Below are 19,967 nucleotides of genomic sequence, written 5' to 3'. Positions count from 1 at the left end.
TTTCATCAGACCATCAACTCACCCACTGTTGCAGCCCACTCTTGCCACTTTTGGGAGTTAGTCCCCTTTCTCTGCCCCAACCCACAGAAGAGAAGTTGATACGGACAAAACCAGAACAGAGGCAGAGGTAAAAATATGAATTTTAATTCAAAGCATTTAGTGTATTTACAATAGAAAGTTTCTCTCTGGTCAAAGGACAAGAGACTAAAAAAAAAAAATCCACGTTAGAAGTGTGTGGACAACCTGCACCTGATGCAGGCTAATTGATTTTTGCTACTTCTGCTTCACCTGGGGCCATACCCCCGAGAAAGCGATGGTGAGAGCCTGGAGATGGTACCGAATGTCTCTTACACCCAAGTAGCAATCACAGAATGCACTTCAGGAAGTAGTGTGAAGTTATTCAACAGTGCTAAAAAAAAATATATATATATATATGTACACATACACAGTCCCATTTGCAGTTAGATCAGATTCAGCGAATCGTTCAGATAGATAAGCAGGTAGACACAAGCCTACCGACCTGTATGCAAGCACAGATTTGCAGAAGCGCACACGCTACTAGGTACATAGGTACCTTCTCACCCAGACAGACACACGCACTCCTTTCCCTTCTACACTTGGACAAACACACAGGCAGCTGTTTTGTTAATGCTATCTTACATGGTTTCTAGGTACAGAAAAAAAAATTGAGAAAAAAGCACCAACCCTCTCATCTGACTCACTGGCTTGGAATCCTTATTCCTCTTGAACCTGATGGAAATGGGTGTGTGGAAAGGATAACATCCTCCCGTTTCTCAGAGCCACCACTTCTGAATCTCCTTGACTCTTTTGCCACAGCGATAACTAGTTGATACCGAAAGGGGGCAATCCTCTCCTGCTCCCAGAAATAGGCACGTCCTCCCACCACTTCCCTTGAGTCAGATTTAGCAATCAAAGGGCTGCAATGTGAGCCAGTTGAACTGTCTGATCTCGCAGAAGAACAGATCTGCAAAAAGTGAGTACTTTACCATCTGAACAGCCAGCTTAACCGAGTCACCCTACAAGTTTACCCACCACATGGTGGGTGGAGCACCTCTTTCAGCAACAACTTGTCCATAGAGTAGCTGATCTATCAAGTCACTCTGAGCTCCTGTTTTCACCTTGGTCAGAGTCCACACACCACTTCCTTTATGAGGTGCTTTCCCTCCTTGGGAAAGGAATTGTTGCAGAGGCCTGTCTTGGTTTAAAGATGCTGAACTACATGGTGGTTGAGAAGCAAACCTCGGCCTTCCTTCAGCATCATCTGCTGCTGTCTCCAACAAACCCAGTTAAGGAGTGTTAGAAAGATAGGGAGGTATGGGAAAAGGAAGATAGGAAAGGAAGGGAGTTATGATCCTCTCTTAACAGTCATAGCAAGGGCAACTAAAGCAGAGATAGATTAAAGATGGCTGTGGAGGCTGCAAGGTTGCAGAGAGTTCTGGTTTAGCAAAGCCTCTTGAATAGCTTCACTGCAGCCACTGAGCTCCATCTGGTTGAGAACACAGCTGATGTGCTCCACAGTTGCAGCATGGCCCATCTGCAGTTTCCACAGTCTAAGCATTTCATATTGGGCATCTCGTAAACGCCGATGCTCCATCTCAATTCGCTCTAGATCATAGTCACTCAGACCCAGACGCCTCACAAACTCTTTCCACCGAGATGGCGGTACATGATCCACCACAGTGTAGAGAATAGCAGGGTCTGTGAAAAGAGAAGAAATAAAGTGTGAGAACCAGGATTCTGCAGCCTCAAGGAGAATGTGAATAATCCAGCGCTGGATGGTGCCTTGGGATCATGCATTGGGGCCCCTCCTGTTCGGGTCTTGTACAGAATAGTCACACAGACTCATGTGATGTCTAGACTTGCCCTTATCCCTCAAAAAGCAATGGGAATGCTTCCATATGCTCTTGTGTAAGGTTATGAACAAAGCTGAGCACACATGCTTAGGGCCTTGCTGCCACAGATTCCTGCCAAAAGAATGCTCTGGGTCACCATCCCAGAGGCATTAAGACTGACAGCATGTCACCACATATGACAATCCATTTTGCTGGTAGGGAAAAGGGACAACAGAAAGGTCTTGCGTGAAATGTTTAGCTTATACAGGCTCACAGGCTCTGGGCATGCTTCTGCCTTTGTGCTGTGCCACGCATGAAGTATACACACAGGTCATGTACACCGGGTAAGGTCTGTCCAACATCCTCCTAGCCACATCTGCATAACTAGGTTCTCGTTTGCCTGGGGAAGGAGGGAAGGATGGGGGCGTTTCACTTACTGTCTGGAAGCTGTGTCTTCCTGGCAGGTCTGACACAGTCTGGTAACTCATGTGAACTTTGGAGCAGAGGTGCAGGTGGTGGTGTTGCATTCAGTGACAATTCTGTTTCCTTCTGGGACTCCGGAAGAAGGATGGAAATTTCACTTCTTTTTACTTCAACCTGAAAGACACATTTTCTTAGTCCAGCATCACCCACAGCAGCACAATACACCTGTCTCCTGCAAGGAACCACTAGCTTTATATACTAAAATTTATCCAAGATAGGTGGGGAGCAGGTGCTGAGGTTTTAATTCTTCCTATATGCCTTGCTTGAGCAGAAGGCACCAAAGATTTCCTTCCAGCAGAACCCAAGGAGTTTAATTCTCTTTTGACATCAAAAAACGGTAGTCTGGAAGAAAATATTTCTTTACAAAAATCAAGTTATGCTGGACCCGAAATCACCACCATTCTAGAAGCTCCACATGCCACCTTTCCCATCAGCCTTCTCTGTAAGGCTGTGGAAACCCCACCTCAACTACTGCTTGGGCCCTCTTAATTGCAGAACAACACTGGACCTGAGAGAACACGGTGAAGCAGCACTGAGAGGCTTGTGGGGTCAAGATCTGAAGTGAAGTAAAATTAATTAAATCCTCCAAGCTTGGGGTATATAGGGAGAAAAAGGGATTAAGGACCAGCTACTGAAAAGAATGCATCCAGGAAGAAAAGAGCAAAAAGCCAGGAGTTTGAAAAGCATCCTCTAGAAGAGAGGAAGTAAAATGTTAATGGCTCCACCCTCTACAGGAATTAAACAGCCCTATTACTCAGCTCATTTGAAAATACAAGGCCTGAAAACAGCCCATGGGGAAAAACGTTACTCTGGATCCCAGGCTATCATAGTTGAAAGCAGAAGGAAAGCTCTTATACCCATCATCTTGCTCACCTCAGATACTGGCTCCTTGGTTGTCTGTGGCAAAGAAACTTCAAAGAAAAGAAAGAAAAAAGAAAGCAGAAATTATTTTCACTTCCTCTCATCCCAGAGAAAACAGGAAAGCAACTATTCACAATCCTGCCCTCAAAAAGCTTTTACAGCAAAATGCACGTGTCCCAGCAATAAGCTCACATGCACTTCCAGTCACAGCTATGGGCATGGATGCAGAGTTGTAAGAACTGCACCAATAAGCTTAGCTGTCGAGTTCTCGTGTTCCTCTGGCCTTGCAGCAAAGCAGAGTAACGGCATCCCACTTTTTCCCCTCACACAAACACAGTGAGAATGATGTCTATCCCAATCAATATCACTGCATATGTTGCTGTACTCACCACAGGAATAGAAAGACGATGCTATCCCATTTTCCTGGACCAGCTTCACTACTTTATTCACAATGTAGAGGACAGAGATAACTCCAAATATTGCAACGATGATGCCAAGGACAAGGCTCCCACCTGGACAAAAAGGAGAAGGCAAATGAGTGAGTGACTGAGAAAGGAAGAGGTAAGTGCTAGAGGAAGAACAGCAAGTGAAGACGTGCAAATGGTAGGGAGAAAAAGAATAATGGTTTGAGAGAGTGGAGAAAATAACACTTTACAAAAGGCATTAACAGAACAAAAGCCCACACTGAAAAGATTCCACTGTCCCTCAGTTCCCCCAGTACTCACTCAGCCCAGACGAAGTCGGTGAGGTAGTAAGTGGACTATGACACTGCAAGCATTCTTCTCCAATGCAGCTGAAAGAGCAGATCAGAGGTGTGAGCGTGCATGAAATGAAACACCAGCTGTTTGTGGCAAACCTAAGTAACAGACAAGTCAAGATGAGCCTGCAAAGCAGAGCAATGCAGTGTGGCTAGTGACTTTGGGTTCTTAGTGGGCTGACGCCTACATGGAGAAGACCGGGGGTGGCAGAGGGGAAGACCCAATTGCCCCAGAAAGGCAGAATGTTGTAGAGTTATATCAAGATGGACAGAGCCTTGAGAAAAATGTCCTCCCCTGGTGGGGCTAGTGTCTGCTGTCTCTCCTACTCAGTGGAGGGGCATACAGAGGAAGAAAGCTCACCTGTTGCAAGGCTTGCAAACGTTACTAAGTGTCAGGAAGAATCGAGGCTTACACCTGCAAATTGTGTCTCTGTTCTTTGAGCCTGTAGAGAAAAAGAAGAAACCATTGCCATAATCTGGACAGAAAAGAAAACAAAAGGAGAAAAATCCACTCCAGGATGGGTGGGAGATTATCCATCTTTGAGCCTGAAGAACTGCTACTGAAGAAGAGAAAGAGGATTCGGTCTATGTCTGAGGACAGGGTTGGGGGAGGATAAAAATAATAAAAAATAAGGGTACCACTGTCCTGATAGGTCAGGAACCTCTGTAGAGGCTTGGAAAGGGACTAAAATTACAGTGCAGCTGAAATTGGTCTAATGAATAATGACAGTTCCAGTGCAAAAGCAGGGAAAGTCACTCAAGTTCAAGCGTGACAGGAAGGAGAAATCACATTAGTCAGACAAAGATGAGGGAGAAGTGGTCCCTGAGCAGCTGGGACTGGTGAGGAAGTCAGTTCAGGGCAAAGAGAAATTACTTCAAGCCATGGGACACATATCCACTCTTGTGATCTGCTATGCTATGAGTGGAAGGGGTAAGAAATGAAAGAGCTATTGCTTCTAAGCAAGTCACAGTATGGAGACTGAGTAAAACAGGCGTGGGGAGGAACAGACAAGAATAGTGATGGAAGGACATAAAGTTGCAGGAGAGGAGGGAAAAAGGTAGTAGAACAAGCAGCACACATTCTGTGGCAAGCGAGGGACAGGACTAGAACAGTTCTACATCAGCCAAGAGGGAAGGAAATTGCTCAAGGGCAGCATACGATGATGACCCTTGAAGATAGGCATGTGTGGAAACTGTGACAGAGGAAGATTACTGAGCACTAGAGGGAACGCATTCACCAGTGAGACAGCAAACCTCACACTAGGCAGGGTAAGAAACGGCAAGGGGATCAGGAGAAGCAGAATTCGCAAAGAAGAGGGGATAGCTTTAGGACAACAAGGTAAGGAACATTTAAGGGACATGAACGGAATCAGACTACAGCACAAAGTGGAAGGTGGCAAGCAGTATTCGGTTAAGATCTCCGATTCCTGACGGGAGATGAGGCAGCTTGTGACAACTAACATGGGTGCTTCCCCTAGACACCAGCACCATCCCCAGGTCATGCCCAATGCCACTGGGTACAGTTCAGCATTACCTGAGCAGCTCCTTAGTTTAAAACACTGCACAGTACACTGTGGTGGTTCAGCAACCAACTGACAAGCAGTTCAGCTGGGCACTGGGACCAGCGGTATTTTCAGCCATTGTACTCAAAGTGCTTCCAGCAGTTGGTGAGGGAAATGCAATGAGCATCAGGAGAAATATCCACACAAAGACAAAAAAGGAAGGTAAGGAGGAAATCTGCTCAAAGACCTTGCTTCAGTACATGCAAGGCAGAGGTACCAAAATTAAGTAGAAAATACCTCCTCACAACAGCCAAAACTGAGAAACCATTCAAGGACAAAAGGAAGGTAGAAACTCTGATAGAAAACAGAGTTTTCTATCCGATGCCAAGGCAGGCAAAAAATGGCAGTCTTTCTGGGGAAAGGGGGCAGCCAAAACCAAGAGTTGTTCCAAAACTACAATCACTTCAGGGCAAGGCGCTGCATTGTGTCAGAAAGTAAACAGAGGGCTGCTAATGTCTACCCTAGTACAGTACGTCTGCACTGGAGCCATATCCATGCCATACTCACAGTTGGCAATAATCCCATTGACACACGAGCTGCAGTTCCTACACTGGAAGAGATCGGACAGGCCAATCTGATACTGATGCTTCCGACAGCTGCATACGGTATCTTGCTTTGGGGTGCAGGGAGTCTCTACTATCTGCTGGAATTCTGAGGAAAGGAACAGCGATTACTCCAACCTCTTCCCTTACCTTCAGCTGAGAGCACCGTTATGATGACAGGTATTGTTATCCCCTAATCTTCCCAGAGAAAGGCCAAAAAGGCCTGCAAACTGTGTCTCAGACTGTAGTAATTTGGTAACCCTTATTCCTGCTGTCCCCAATCCCTTCCCATACACTGTCCTTCTGCCCATTCAATTGCTTACTTTTCCAAGCTTCCTCGCTCACCTTGCGATCCTTTCCAGCCTCCCACCTGCCACTACCACCCATTTTCCTCAGGTCGTGTAGATAACTCACCTGTACGGCACCGTGTACACTGGAAGCATTTAGACATGGTGTTATCAACAGCTGTGAATGTGCCATTAGCACATGGAAGACAGACAGGTGCCTGGTCAGGCCGATCACAGTCTTTTGCCTTGTAGGTACCTGCAAGAAAATCACTTAACAGTGCTCTGACAGGAAGGCAAACGCGTTGTCTTAGGGAGGATGGGAGTCATTGATTCCTCAGAGAAACCCTGGAGTTGATGGCATAAGGATTGAGTATGCTTCCTCTCACCAGCGTAAGGGACACTGACAGCCCAAAAGAGGAGACAAGGAGTAAGAATTTACCTGGGAGGGATAGGTACCAGGATAGGTAAGGGATATGGATCCTATATATATATAGGATATATATATGCATCCTATATATCCTATAGGATAGGAAAGGGAGCACTGATGTAGCTGTAGGACAGAAACAGTTTGAGAGTGCAGGACAGGGAAATGCCTCTAATGTGAAGGTCACTATTACTGTACTTATTTTACGTACCTGCATGGCACCTCATGCAGCAGTGGGTCTCTCTGGGATGTAGGTATTGTCCTAATTGACACTGCACCTGCCTCTTTTCTCTCCTCAAGGGGTTAGAGGGGTCTCTTCCATCCAAAGCTACCCGATGGACTTGCAGTGTATATGGCACTGGAGCAATTTCTACAGATTCCTTTGTCAACACGCAGACAAATGTTAGGATAACCTGTAAATACAGAGGGAGAGGGGGAAGGGGGGGAAGAGGGAGAGCAACAAGGTGAGAAAACATCATGTCCCCTGACAGACTGCACAGCTGACTTCAGCACTTAGAATTAAATCTTTTTATAACAGTGAGTTCAATTGACTTGACCAATTCTGATATCAGGACCCTCCACTGATGAAAGTGTGGGAGAAGATTATTTACCAAAAAAAAAAACCCAACAAACCCATGCCTGTCATCGGTGTTATTAATATGCCATACAATGGTCTCTATGACAAACTGGTTGTATATAAAGTAAATACTTTTTGTGATGTGCAATTTATAGATGGAACGCCTTGAAAATGCTGCAGCTTGCAAGAAAGTTACTCAAGAGCAAAGGAATGTTTTTATGAAGGAAGGCAGTAAGACTGCCCATCTAGAAACAGTTCCAGAGAGAAGAATGCATCCAGTACTTGCAGTTCTACTGAATAAATAAACCAGATGGGAAGTTTGGAAAAAGAAGGCAGAGGAGGATCTCACTGCATGCAAAGTATAGAAAAGCTTCCAAAACTCCTCCTGAGCAAGCGTTCCTTAGAACGTGGGAAAGTTAGGTTTTCAACCTCTCCCCGTCAAACTTACATTCTTCCTTTTAAACTGCAGCTGTTAACGCTCAGTCTGAACACTCTGCTACACAAATGTGCACTTTTTTCTTTTTTTTTTCTAATTCCTTTAAGATTTACTTGCTATTTTTCATTTTGAAAATGACTGTTGTCAAGAATTTTAACAGAAATATTAAGATTGGCATGACTGCAGTATGACTGTAAGAGTGTGTGAGTGTTTGTACACACACACACACACACACAAAGGAACAGCAGAACAAAGAGTTAAAAGAACGGCCTGTACCAATAATGAAGGACACCATTCCCTGGACATTGTTTTCAGAACACTATTCCCAGCAGCAAAATTGAGAAATGTGCTGTTTATGTCATGGCTAAAAGGTCTACACTCTGGTAAGACCACAGCATATGTGACTCATTAGCAAAAGACCCTGCACCAGGAGGATGGTAACAAGATTGCAGCATATCACAAACATGATTCCTTTGCCTGTTGGCCCAACAGAAAAACAGACTCTAGGCATGTATTTCAAACATGCATTCAGACAAGGAAAAACCATACAATAACAAAAAGGTTAAAAAAAAAAAAGGGGGGGGGGTTGAAACAACTTGGCCCAAGATTTATGGAGCCTGAAGTCAGCAAGTTCCTATGGCAAAGGCCCATCCCATACCAGCTGATGACTCCCGAAGGGTATGATGGACTTGTCCAAAAACTAGTTTGTAGTGCCATGAACCCCAGTGGCGTGATGAAGACTTGACAGCCAGTGTCCCTTGTCGTCTGCGTTGCACACAAGTGATCCTGGCCACACCATCTGGACATACACGTGTTGGTGCTTCTGAGTATGTTGCGGAGAGCGTGTGCCCCAATGTAATCTATGCATCAGATCATGTGAATGCATGAAAATCAACTCCTTTTTTTGCAAACAAATACCACCCTGCCCCATCCATACAATCTCACACTGAGTTTTACTACGCTAACTTGCCTACATTGTAATGTTTTCCCAGCTTGCTTTTTTGAAAATGGTAAGATGCCTAGCTGTACAGGCACAGCCTCAGAGTTCCATTTCTTTTTGCTTTTTCAGCTAGAAGAGTTATAGCAAAAGCAAAGTAAACCAATAAGGGTAAACCACAATGCTGATACCAATTTTGTGGTTGCAAGCTTAAGAAAGGATACACAAAATGAGATGGCTATGACAGCCCCATGCTGTCCTGTTTCTCTCTCAAAATTAAAGCCTTGGAGGAGAAAGGTACATACATGAAAGCAACTTAAAACCTCAAGAAGGATAGGACTTTGCAACTCTGACAAAGCAAAAACCCCATTTTTCAGAGAGCTCTGTCATACAAAGACATATTCAATAGACCAGATGCTAATATGGTGAGCAGGAAAAAGAGAACCACATATTTAAACAGCTATCATTTCAGACTCAATAAGCTGACCACATGATAAATGCAAGCACTCCAACAACTCAGTAAGAAATAAAACTTGTTTCAGCAGCTGATAGTCTTACAAGATTGATCTTTTACCCATTCTCCTGCAAACAATCATTCACACAGATGGTCTGACAGCAACAATAAAAAATTCTGATTCTCTAGCCAATGATTAAATCCCCTGACATGGGAATATATACAGCTGGACCATAAGTCAGACGAGTCAGCAATAGAAACAGAGGAAAGCATCGAAGATCAAGCCAGAAACACAGAAAATCAGAGATACCTTCAAAAACAAAAGAAAACAGGAAAGGTGTTTTCAGTTTTTCAGATTAAGTGAAAGTGAGTCTGTAAGCGTAATCAAGCCAGAGTTAACACATTATTACTGATCAAAATCTGAGGAACAGGGAGTCACAGACCACAAGTGACTCACAAACCAATGACTCAGCCTTCCAGAAAAATCATTCACATGGCAGAAAAAAACCCACCATCTTAAGCAGCTCCCCAAGCCATTCAGCAGTATACTGATTTATACCAATGACAGACTTCATAAAATTCAGGAAATACATGAAATTAGAACAGAATAGAATATTTCAATTGGAAGGGACCTACAACGATCATCTAGTCCAACTGCCTGACCACTTCAGGGCTGACCAAAAGTTAAAGCATGTTATTAAGGGCATTGTCCAAATGCCCCTTAAACACTGACAGGCTTGGGGCACCGACCACCTCTCTAGGAAGTCTGCTCCAGTGTTTGACCACCCTCTGGGTAAAGAAATGCTTCCTAATGTCCAGTCTGAACCTCCCCTGGCGCAGCTTTGAACCATTCCCACGTGTCCTATCACTGGATACCAGGGAGAAGAGATCAGCACCTCCCTCTCCACTTCCCCTCCTCAGGAAACTGTAAAGAGCTGAGGTCGCCCCTCAGCCTCCTTTGCTCCAAACCAGACAAGCCCAAAGTCCTTAGCCGTTCCTCACAGGACATGCCTTCCAGCCCTCTCACCTGCTTTGTTGCCCTCCTCTGGAGGCATTCAAGGACCTTCACATCCTTCTTAAATTGTGGGGCCCAGAACTGCACACAGCACTCAAGGTGGGGCTGCACCAATGCTGAATACAGCAGGATAATCACTTCTTTAGACCAGCTGGTTACGCTGTGTTTGATGCACCCCAGACCGCGGTTTGCCCTCTTGGCTGCCAGGGCACACTGCTGACTCACGTTGAGCCTGCTGCCAACCAGCACCCCCAGATCCCTTTCTGCGGGGCTGCTCTCCAGCCCTCCTCTCCAATTTATACTTGTGCCCGGCATTACTCCGTCCCAGGTGCAGAATCCGGCATTTGGACTTGTTAAATTTCATCCCATTAATCATTGCCCAATGCTCCAATCTATCTAGGTCCCTCTGCAAGGCCTCTTGTCCCTCAAGAGAGTCAACAGCACCTCCCAGTTTGGTATCATCAGCAGACTTGCTAATGGTGCATTCAACTCCTGCATCCAGATCGTTGATAAATATATGGAACAGAACTGGCCCCAGAACTGAACCCTGAGGAACACTGCTGGTGACCAGTCGCCAGCCAGATGCAGCCCCATTTACCAAGCACTGAAGCCTCAAGTCATTGATAACAGCTCACCAAGGCAAAGTTTAGAGGTCTTCTACAACTGAAATAAGGTGATTTTCTGTCGTTAGATTTACAACATGCTCTGATTCCACTCACCAGGAGAAAGAACTAATACCTACTAACCAATGCTGCACAGAAAAGTGGACAGCATGTATTACTTAAGCTGAATGATAATTCAAACCACCAAACCACATCATGCACACCGGTGATTCACATTTTTAGTGAACGGGGACTGCCCGGGAAAAAAAAAGTCAGCAGAAACTCTAGGTTTTACTTCTGAAACTGCTGCAGAAATAAACAAAATATGGCAGATGAAAACCAGAACGCTGCTTCCTTAAATCATTCCACCCCTCTGGGTGACAGCTATGTGCCCCGCACATTCTCCTCACATGTGAGGCAACCCTAGTTCCTTCCCATGTCTTATGCCAGCACTTACTGCCCGACAGCTACAGTGAAAAAACAAACACTGCACAAGCCCAAAAGCTCTTCTATGCAAAGTTTTGGCAGCTGAGACAGGAGTTAGAAGCCCCTACACCATCTTCAACCTCAAATGTTCTTGAATTACTGCCACCACTACAATTCACACCCTTGCTGCTGCTTCTGCCTCACCAGACCATTCATGGAGAACTGCAAGTGAGATGACATCTCTGCAAGAGTAAGTCAAAGAAAGGAAGAAATGGCAAAGATAAAAGTGAAGAATGCAGCAAGATGCAATAAAGATGGAGGGGGTTGGAAATAAGAAGGGACATTTGAGAGCACTGTTCTCAGGCCAAGGAGAAAGAAGGCACAGTATCTGAAAGAGAGGGACAGTGCAGGGAAGTGCAGCCTATCAGGGCTAGCACATTACTTTATCGATGATCTGGATGAGGGGATTGAGTGCACCCTCAGTAAGTTTGCAGACGACACCAAGTTGGGCGGGAGTGTTGATGTGCTCGAGGGTAGGAAGGCTCCACAGAGGGACCTGGACAGGCTGGATCGATGGGCCGAGGCCAACTGTATGAGATTCAACAAGGCCAAGTGCCGGGTCCTGCACTTCAGCCACAACAACCCCATGCAGCGCTACAGGCTTGGGGAAGAGTGGCTGGAAAGCTGCCTGGCGGAAAAGGACCTAGGGGTGCTGGTCGACAGCTGGCTGAACATGAGCCGGCAGTGTGCCCAGGCGGCCAAGAAGGCCAATGGCATCCTGGCCTGTATCAGAAATAGCGTGGCCAGCAGGAGTAGGGAAGCGATCATGCCCCTGTACTCCGCACTGGTGAGGCCGCACCTCGAATACTGTGTTCAGTTTTGGGCCCCTCACTACAAGAAGGACGTTGAGGTGCTGGAGCGTGTCCAGAGAAGGGCAACGAGGCTGGTGAGGGGTCTGGAGAACAAGTCTTATGAGGAGCGGCTGAGGGAACTGGGGTTGTTTAGCCTGGAGAAGAGGAGGCTGAGGGGAGACCTCATCGCACTCTACAACTACCCGAAAGGAGGTTGTAGCAAGGTGGGTGTCGGTCTCTTCTCCCAAGTGACAAGCGATAGGACGAGAGGAAATGGCCTCAAGTTGCGCCAGGGGAGGTTTAGATTGGACGTGAGGAAAAACTTCTTTACTGAAAGAGTGGTTAAACATTGGAACAGGCTGCCCAGGGAAGTGGTTGAGTCCCCATCCCTGGAGGTATTTAAAAGACGAGTAGATGAGGCACTTAGGGACATGGTTTAGTGGGCATGGTGGTGCTGGGTCGATGGTTGGACTCGATGATCTTAGAGGTCTTTTCCAACCTCAGTGATTCTATGATTATCATCTGCCAATGTCCACATGGCTAGGAAACACCAAATTACTCAGCATGGATGCCACAGCTCTGTACTGTGCGCTCCGCCCTCCCTGTGCAGAGCTGTAGCCCTGCTGCTACCTGCAAGGCTCCTCGCCCTCACGGAGAAGGGCGGAGGAAGCAGGTACAGTGACACACAGGTATGAGAGTATGATAGGAAAGAGCATGGAGAGGGTTGTGTTGGAAGCAAGATTCCCCTCTCCTAGAAAGCCAGTGGATGCCTAGAGGTGTCCGGAGTGGACCAAGGTCAGTCACAAAAAGCAAACTGAGTGGGAAGGGGGGGGATTAGACAGGTGGGAAGCGACTCCTGCCCCCACACGCAGCGCCTTGAGACCCCACGCCTGTTCACATGAACTAATAGGAATGCAATACTTGCTGGAGCAGACACTCGGGTATTAGTATTCCAAACAATTCAAATAGTACTGCCCATCACTATACTAATGTTTAAAATAGTTCCAAATTAACAATTTCCAGAGTTTAAATCTCCTTAATACAAAAGCATAAAGCTGAAAATTTCAGAATAAAACAACTTCATAAATCCAGATGTGCTGTTAAAATCCAGAGATTAGGAGGCTTACTCCTTTTTTTGTACACACCTAACATATTCATCGTGTAATAAAGTGTTTCCCCACCAACAACTTATTCAACTGCTGCTCTCAAAAAAGACTTCCATTTTGCAAATTCCATTTTTAAACTAAAAAACTACCTGCAAATAAAAGGCATTACAAATTATTAGAATTTCTCAAATATTTCTTAATAGAAACTTCCTTTTACTTAAGGTTCAACATGACACACACCAATGCACAAGTAATCTACATATCAGTCATCTGTAAGCCTTTTTGATGAGTCATAAAAAATTAGTCAGCTTGGAAGGTCAGAAGAAAACAGATTCTGCTCAGAGTAATGAGCTACCACAGAAATCAGAGTGCAAGATTACCCTTATGTTCTTTGACTGCTTCTGCCATTTCCAAAAGCTCTTTGAGGTTTGCATTTTTTTAGTTTTCTACACAAAGATGCATGGGAAACCAGAACTTCTGCTTTACACATGGAGAAACGTATATTAAAGCAACATTTACAGGAAGCTTTTCTCATTGCTCACCAAAACCTGGAAAGGTCAAAAGAAGGATACAAGAGCTATTATTATAAACAATCCACCATTTCATGAAGATCAGATGGAGGAAATGCTGTATTTTAGGCCTTGTATAAAACCAGGAGACTGACAACAGCTTTCACGCAATGAAGAAAGGTCTTAGAAATCATAATTTAAAAAAAAACAAAACTGTGATCTATAAAGATCATGAACTTCACATCATAAAATATGTGTATATATACAGTATATAAATTTAGAAGTTTTTATTTCATATTAGCAAAGATAAAGAGTGAAAAAGTCAGTAGGTGATCACAACCGTAAGAAAATAACTTTTTAATTTTTCCTTAGAGGACACAATGGTGAACACTATGTCAGAGTCCCGAGTCACAGACACATGACACCCTCGTAGTTTGCCCGCCTGTGTACAGGGCTGACTTCGACAGCGCAGCCATACAGCCTCGCATCAGATCGCCGTCAGAGCAAGAGCTGCGCGAAGGCTCAGCGGGGGCCACCCCCTTTCTTCAATCCCAAGCTGATTTTCAGCTGGCCACAAGCCCTTGGCCCCTGCCCGCGCTGTGCCACAGCCGTCCTCACACCCCTTGTCAGTGACTCTCTAGGTGAATTTTTAAAGCGTCGGGTAATTGTCACATGCCGAGTCCCATTCATTGGACCTGATATACTCCTGTTTGTTGTAACAGAGAAATGTAGCGACATTGCTTTGAGATGTGCTTTCTACTGTCAGGTTCCCAAGACTGCAATAGAAAGATCTGTGTTACCAAGGGCTCAAAGGAAGCACTCGGTTATCCAGGGATGAGGAAAAGATTATGGAAGAGAACAAAAGACATGTGCCCTCAAATAAAAACAAAGCCTCTTTGTGATGACTAAAGCAAATGGATAGGAAGAAGCCAAATGACAAAATTAGTTTTACCCCAAATAATACTGCTAATGCAGAAAATGGATTACTTAATAAAAAGTAAAGGAAAGGCATTCAAACTGACAATACTGATTACTTGTGAGAACTTAAATTACCACATAATTGAAATTGGCACAGACCCAGATATCAACATGTTCCATTTAGGTAGAAGTGGACAGTTGTCACAAATAGAAATTAGATTAGTAAGCGGATAAAAAGTGGAACGATCCCGGTTGGACAAAGCAATCAGAAATGCAATCAAATGCTATGAGTTATTAGGAAAAGATTTGAGGACAAAACAGAAAGTGTTGTTATGCCAATGCATAAATCCATAGGTTTGAATCCAGACTGTAGTTCTGGTCCCCAATCCTGAGAACATAAATTAACCCAGACATGATACAGAGAAAGGTAACAAGGATGATCAGTGGTACAGAATGGCTGCCGTAAGGGGAATGATTAAAAATACTGGTCTGTAAGAGAGACAATTGAGCAGAGGATACTATAGCAGGCTCCAAAATCACGAATGCCATGGAGAAGGTAAACTGGGATGGCTGTTCTCCATCTCTTCCAAAGCAAGACCTAAGAGGCATCACATAAAACAAGCAGGAGACAGGTTTGAAACAAGTACAGGGAGGTACTTTTTTAGCCAACACACAGCTGAGGTGTGGGACTGCCTGCCAGAGTGCTGGGGGAGCCAGAAGCATGCCCGGATTCCAAAAGCGATCATCACACCCACCAGCAGAAGAAAAAAAAACACACTCAGGGGTCTGAAGTGTGAAGACACCATTTTGGCTCAGGAATTCCTACAGTCACAGATCACTGGAAGCCAGGAAAGTATTTTTATTTTTCATTATTGTACGCTTGCCCTGCTCCAAAACCCGTGGTAGACTGTTGGCCACTACTGGAAACAGGATGGTAGGCCCAACAGTTCTTTCTTACAAGGCACTCGGTGGCTTGGTTTTCAATTTTTATGTAACATAGCTTCTGACTTCAAAATTGCAATTCCTCCCTTTACCTTCAAAAGGAATCAATGCCAGAAGGACCCTTGTGGCTATTTTGTCTTTTTTCTTCATAAAACTGAACTGCCTTTAATAAATGAAACTGCCTTTTTTTTTTGAGACAGAAAACACACTGGCCTCAGCAAAGACAGCTGCCATTTTTTCCACTGTGAAAGTTAGGAGCACATGGGGAAAATACAGAGAACCTGGAAATGAGGTTAAGGACACACAAAAAGAGAAAATGCATGGAAACAAGCCCCAGGAAATTCTGAAGAATCAGAGGAAACATAAGAGAATCAGAAATCTAGAAGGGGAGGCATCAAGGGAGTAAGAAAGGCCATGAGGGCAAACGTAGGATGATATGGAAAGTAAATGGAGGGGCATACGACAGAATGAGAATTGTAACACTGAAAAATAAGTAATATGATTTTAGGGAAAAGATAAACATTATCTGTAATGAGTGAGTGTGGTGTTATTGAGAACTTGAAATGACATGTAAAGAGGAGGGGAAAAACGTCCTCAAAAAGAAATCCCACTGAAGGACATTCTTCCTCCCGCATATTATTTAACTGAAGACAATATAATTGGGGAATCCAATGATTTTTTTGTGCATTTTATGGCCAATAATGTGAATAACATCATATATAGCATCTGAATTACAGCAAAATATTGTGCACCACTATACTTAAGTCAGAAATATGCTTTTCCAGGTTTGCTGGAAATCTATATGCAAGTCATCTCAACAGTTAATATATCCCACCTAGGTCCTGAGATGGTAAGTGATCCACAGTTAGTCAAGGTGTAGAGTGCTCCTACTCCACAGTTTTAGTTCTGTGGTCTTGCCAGTGCTAGCTGTAACTCTATTACCTGGTTTCCAAAAGCTTCCAAGCGCAAAAAATAAAACTTCTGGAAGAAGGTAACTTTGAGTAGAGCAGTCACAACTTTTTGACAGCAAATTAACAACTAACCCAACATTACAAGTCTAGTGCAGTCAAGTGCAAGTGTTTGTTACTAGGATGCTCAGGTATTTAGGGATAAACAGTTTAACCTTGTAAATTCTATACCAGAATTTATAGCCATGTCATGATGCTAAGTGACATCAACCCTACTGTCACAGCGTTATCACACATCTGCTGATACTAGATGGTCATTCACCTCTAGCAGACAGGTTATTCATAAAACTCTCAAATTTCTTTCACAAGTAACTTATTCACCCGCAAAATTACAATGAACAGCTTAAAAATCTTGACCTGAGATACCCAAGAAGGCTAACGAAGATTTACCAGCAAAGGTAAACTTGCTAAAAACAAATCCCATGGTTTGGGGCGTAGGTGCAGCCCACTAATCTTTGTCTAAATGCCTGCAGGGTAGCAGTAAAGCTTTTCTTGCTTTAATAACAGCAACGCGCCCATCCCGTCCCTGGCGGTACAACCGCAGGCACCTGCGGCCGACTGCACAGCAAAGCGGAGCAGCCGGGTGAGTCAGAGGCGGCGGCCCCGACTCCCGCACACCGGCGGCGGGAGCGGAGCTCAGCCCGGGCGGCTCCCTGCCCCCCGCAGGCCTCGGCGCCGGCGTAGCCCCATGCCCCTCCGAGTTAACGGCCACACCGCGGCCTCCAGGAAATCCTCCGCCATTCCTGTAAATCCAGCCGCCTTTTCACTGACTCAGGGATAAATCCCGGAAACGGCGGCGGCCAACCCAGCTCCCCGGGGCGGGCGGGGAGGGAGGGAGGGAGCACCGCCGGCCTGGCCTCGCCTCACCTCAGCGGCCCCGCAGCGCCGCTGCCCGGTTACACCGCAGACGGCCAGGTGACGGCGGGCCAGGCGCGGCTCGGCTTCCCGACTACCTGTTGCCGCTCCGGCAGCAGCCTCCCCTTCCACCACGACCCCCCACCTCGCCCCTCCGCAGGAGAAAATGGCTCCCCGGGCACTGCCCCCCCCGCTCCCCGCCCCGGCACGGGGCTGCCGTGAGGGAAGCCGAAGCCCCCGGAGAACGGGAGCAGAAAGCGGACTGTTCGCAGACCCGGAGCGATGGGGAGCCCTGCGGCGGCGAGATGGGGCGAAAGGGAGCCCGGGCCTGAAAGCCCCGCGGCGGGGGAGGGCGGCGGCCACCGCGCTGCAGCCCCGCAACCGGCTGCAGCTCCGGGGGAAGGGCCCACGAACCGGCCGCTGTGGGACCGGAGCCGCCGCCGGTCGAGGCGGTGCCCCGCCGGGACGCGGTCCCGTCCCGTAGGCAGTGGCGAAGCCCCCGCCGCGACTTACCGTCCCCAGCGAGCTGCAGGGCAGCACCGGGCCGCGCATGGCTCCGCGGCCCGCTACGTCCCCATGGCAGGGTCTCCCGCGCCCAGAGGAAGCCACTCCAGCCCTCCCCAGCCCCGGCTGGAGCAGCGCGGAGCGAAACTACCCCGTCTCCAACTTCCTGCAAGCGGCGGCAGGAAAGAGGGCGGCGAGCGGGAGGCGGCCCGGCGCCCCGCCCCGCCCGCCGGCGCAGACCGACGGCCGGCGGCAGTTTTCCCTAAAAATTGAGGTGGACAAGTTGAAGAAAAACCACCGACGGTGTACCGCGTGGCTAAAGCTACTAGAAAATACACGGAAAAGGAGTCAAACGAGGGTCTGTAATCTTTAGATTTCCCGACATACGAGTGTTTCACCTTTCAGCCCTTTTAATGTTAAGTTCATGTGAAACTTAACCATGTAGTTGTAAGAAAATAACTCTTCGCATCTCAACTGCCTTGTCAGCACCTAAAAAATTTTAAAGAAAGGTATTTATCAGCCAAAACTGGCATATTTAAAGTATATATGCCCATCCTGTACTTTTTCATTTAAAACACGCATTTTCTTGTACACTCCAACAAACCAGCTGCCTTGATAGTACAAACGTAGCAGTGAAACGTATGTAACATTCTGCATGAGCTCTGCTTCATTCAATATGTGCTCTTAACGATAGTGTTTAAAAAAAACAAACATATACAGTAAGGAGTAAGTGGCTAAATGATAAAGAGCTCCCCTTTATTTGTTGCCCATTAAGACCTTGCCCTCGTGCTGTTTCACAACTGTTTCCACTCTTGAGATAACGAGCTGCGTGTGTCAGTTACCTGATCTTGACTCCTTGCTAGGAATTGGTCGTTTGTTACTGCAAGAGACAGGGATCATGAACAGGGGGGACCGTGAGTCGAAACAGCTCCAGCACCTGTTTTCCAGCCATTGGTTTGTGACAGTGAATGCTCCCCTCATCTTCTGCAATTATCTCTGTACTAGTCAAAGGCATTAAATTGAGCTACTAAGCATTGTTTCGGAAGAATATGCCCATTTCATGTGTGTAAGCCCAAAACACGTGTGCAATTGACTTTATGCACTGCCTGAACTGCTGCGGACAAAGCCAAACACCTCCATGGACTGCGTCTATTCCGGAGTTGCTTATCTGCTGTGTGGAAGCCAGCAGATGGCACAGGACCAAATAATGAGGGCCACACAGCTACATAGCTCTCTTCCGCACTTCAGGCTTGGAACAGCTCTGACTTTCCAGCTGCAGGTTCCAGGAGGGAAAGAAATAGCAGAATAACCTGTTACCAGGCTGCAGCCATCTCCAGGGATAGAGATGGAAAAGATTCACCAAGTTTTGTCTAGTTCATTTCCTTGCCTTGAACAAGGACAACACAAAATTAGCCTCTGAATGAAAAAATCTCATGCACCAATGAGTACATTCTGTGGAGGAGGAAATCACATTTTTAATGGACTGTTTCAGATTTATCACATACAGTCATATGAGTGAATGAGGCACACCCTTCAATCTTCATGGAGCTTCAGCCTTCCAAAAAAAGAAAAAGCATTTCTCTAGAACCACACAAGTGTCAGAGGAATCCCCACAAACCTTCACTTTTGACTGTTCCCGCAGCTTGGGTAGGGGAGAGCGATCTCACAGCCCGCCGCACGTTTGACATTTACATGAATGTCAAACGCATCAGCGTACATCCACTTCCCAGCTTTCGCCAGAACTGGCAAGCCCACGTCACCCTCCCTCCTCGCCGTCTCCCTGTGGCCTGCCAGGCCTTGAGCGTTTCCCGAGGCGCGGTGGCTATGTGCCACCAAGGGGACCGAGCCCAGCTCGCCACCCTCCTCTCACAGCCGCGGGATTTCAGCTTGTCTGTCAGTGCGGCCGCTTGACTCCCGGCCTGTAGAGCCCTCCCGGGTTCCCGTTTATCGCCAGCCCTCTGCGTGAGGGACGGCCCCGATGAGTGAAACGGCTCTCGCCGCCGTTGTGATACTGTTTACCTCAGGGGCGGCTGCACGTCGCCCACTCGCCCGCCCGCCCGCGCAGCGCCCCGGGGCCGAGGGGCTGCGACCGCCCCCG

At 46.5% G+C, this 19,967-nt stretch overlaps 1 protein-coding gene across 2 annotated transcripts; it reads right to left on the bottom strand.

Moving 5' to 3' along the window:
* Nucleotides 1-128: 128 nt before the first annotated feature.
* TNFRSF1A (TNF receptor superfamily member 1A) lies at nucleotides 129-18,021 on the bottom strand. 2 transcript variants are annotated; one of them, XM_076348340.1, is made up of 10 exons: nucleotides 17,879-18,021; nucleotides 6,981-7,182; nucleotides 6,473-6,601; nucleotides 6,024-6,167; nucleotides 4,316-4,397; nucleotides 3,923-3,990; nucleotides 3,587-3,709; nucleotides 3,210-3,247; nucleotides 2,291-2,450; nucleotides 129-1,719 (listed from the first exon to the last, which is right to left on the bottom strand). In XM_076348340.1, the coding sequence occupies exons 1-10, from the start codon at nucleotides 17,915-17,917 to the stop codon at nucleotides 1,418-1,420; spliced, it is 1,287 nt and encodes a 428-aa protein (XP_076204455.1). In that variant the 5' UTR covers nucleotides 17,918-18,021; the 3' UTR covers nucleotides 129-1,417. The 2 variants fall into 2 exon arrangements, with proteins under 2 accessions (XP_076204455.1, XP_076204445.1); XM_076348330.1 differs by lacking the exon at nucleotides 17,879-18,021 and having other exon boundaries at nucleotides 6,981-7,245.
* Nucleotides 18,022-19,967: the final 1,946 nt, after the last annotated feature.

Source organism: Aptenodytes patagonicus, chromosome 1 (assembly GCF_965638725.1).
Source record: "Aptenodytes patagonicus chromosome 1, bAptPat1.pri.cur, whole genome shotgun sequence".
NCBI classification, from domain to species: domain Eukaryota; kingdom Metazoa; phylum Chordata; class Aves; order Sphenisciformes; family Spheniscidae; genus Aptenodytes; species Aptenodytes patagonicus.
The sequence above is the reverse complement of the archived record's forward strand: the minus strand, read 5'-3'. Positions and strand labels throughout refer to the sequence as shown.

Excerpts from the sequence above, each read along its gene's own strand:
- TNFRSF1A (XM_076348330.1), bottom strand. The coding sequence starts at position 7,245 with ATGTTTTCTCACCTTGTTGCTCTCCCTCTTCCCCCCCTTCCCCCTCTC. Across the intron at positions 3,248-3,586 it reads ATCGTCTTTCTATTCCTGTG|TTTCTTTGCCACAGACAACC; the intron begins GTGAGTACAGCA and ends TTTTCTTTGAAG. Across the intron at positions 1,720-2,290 it reads GAAGACACAGCTTCCAGACA|ACCCTGCTATTCTCTACACT; the intron begins GTAAGTGAAACG and ends CTCTTTTCACAG.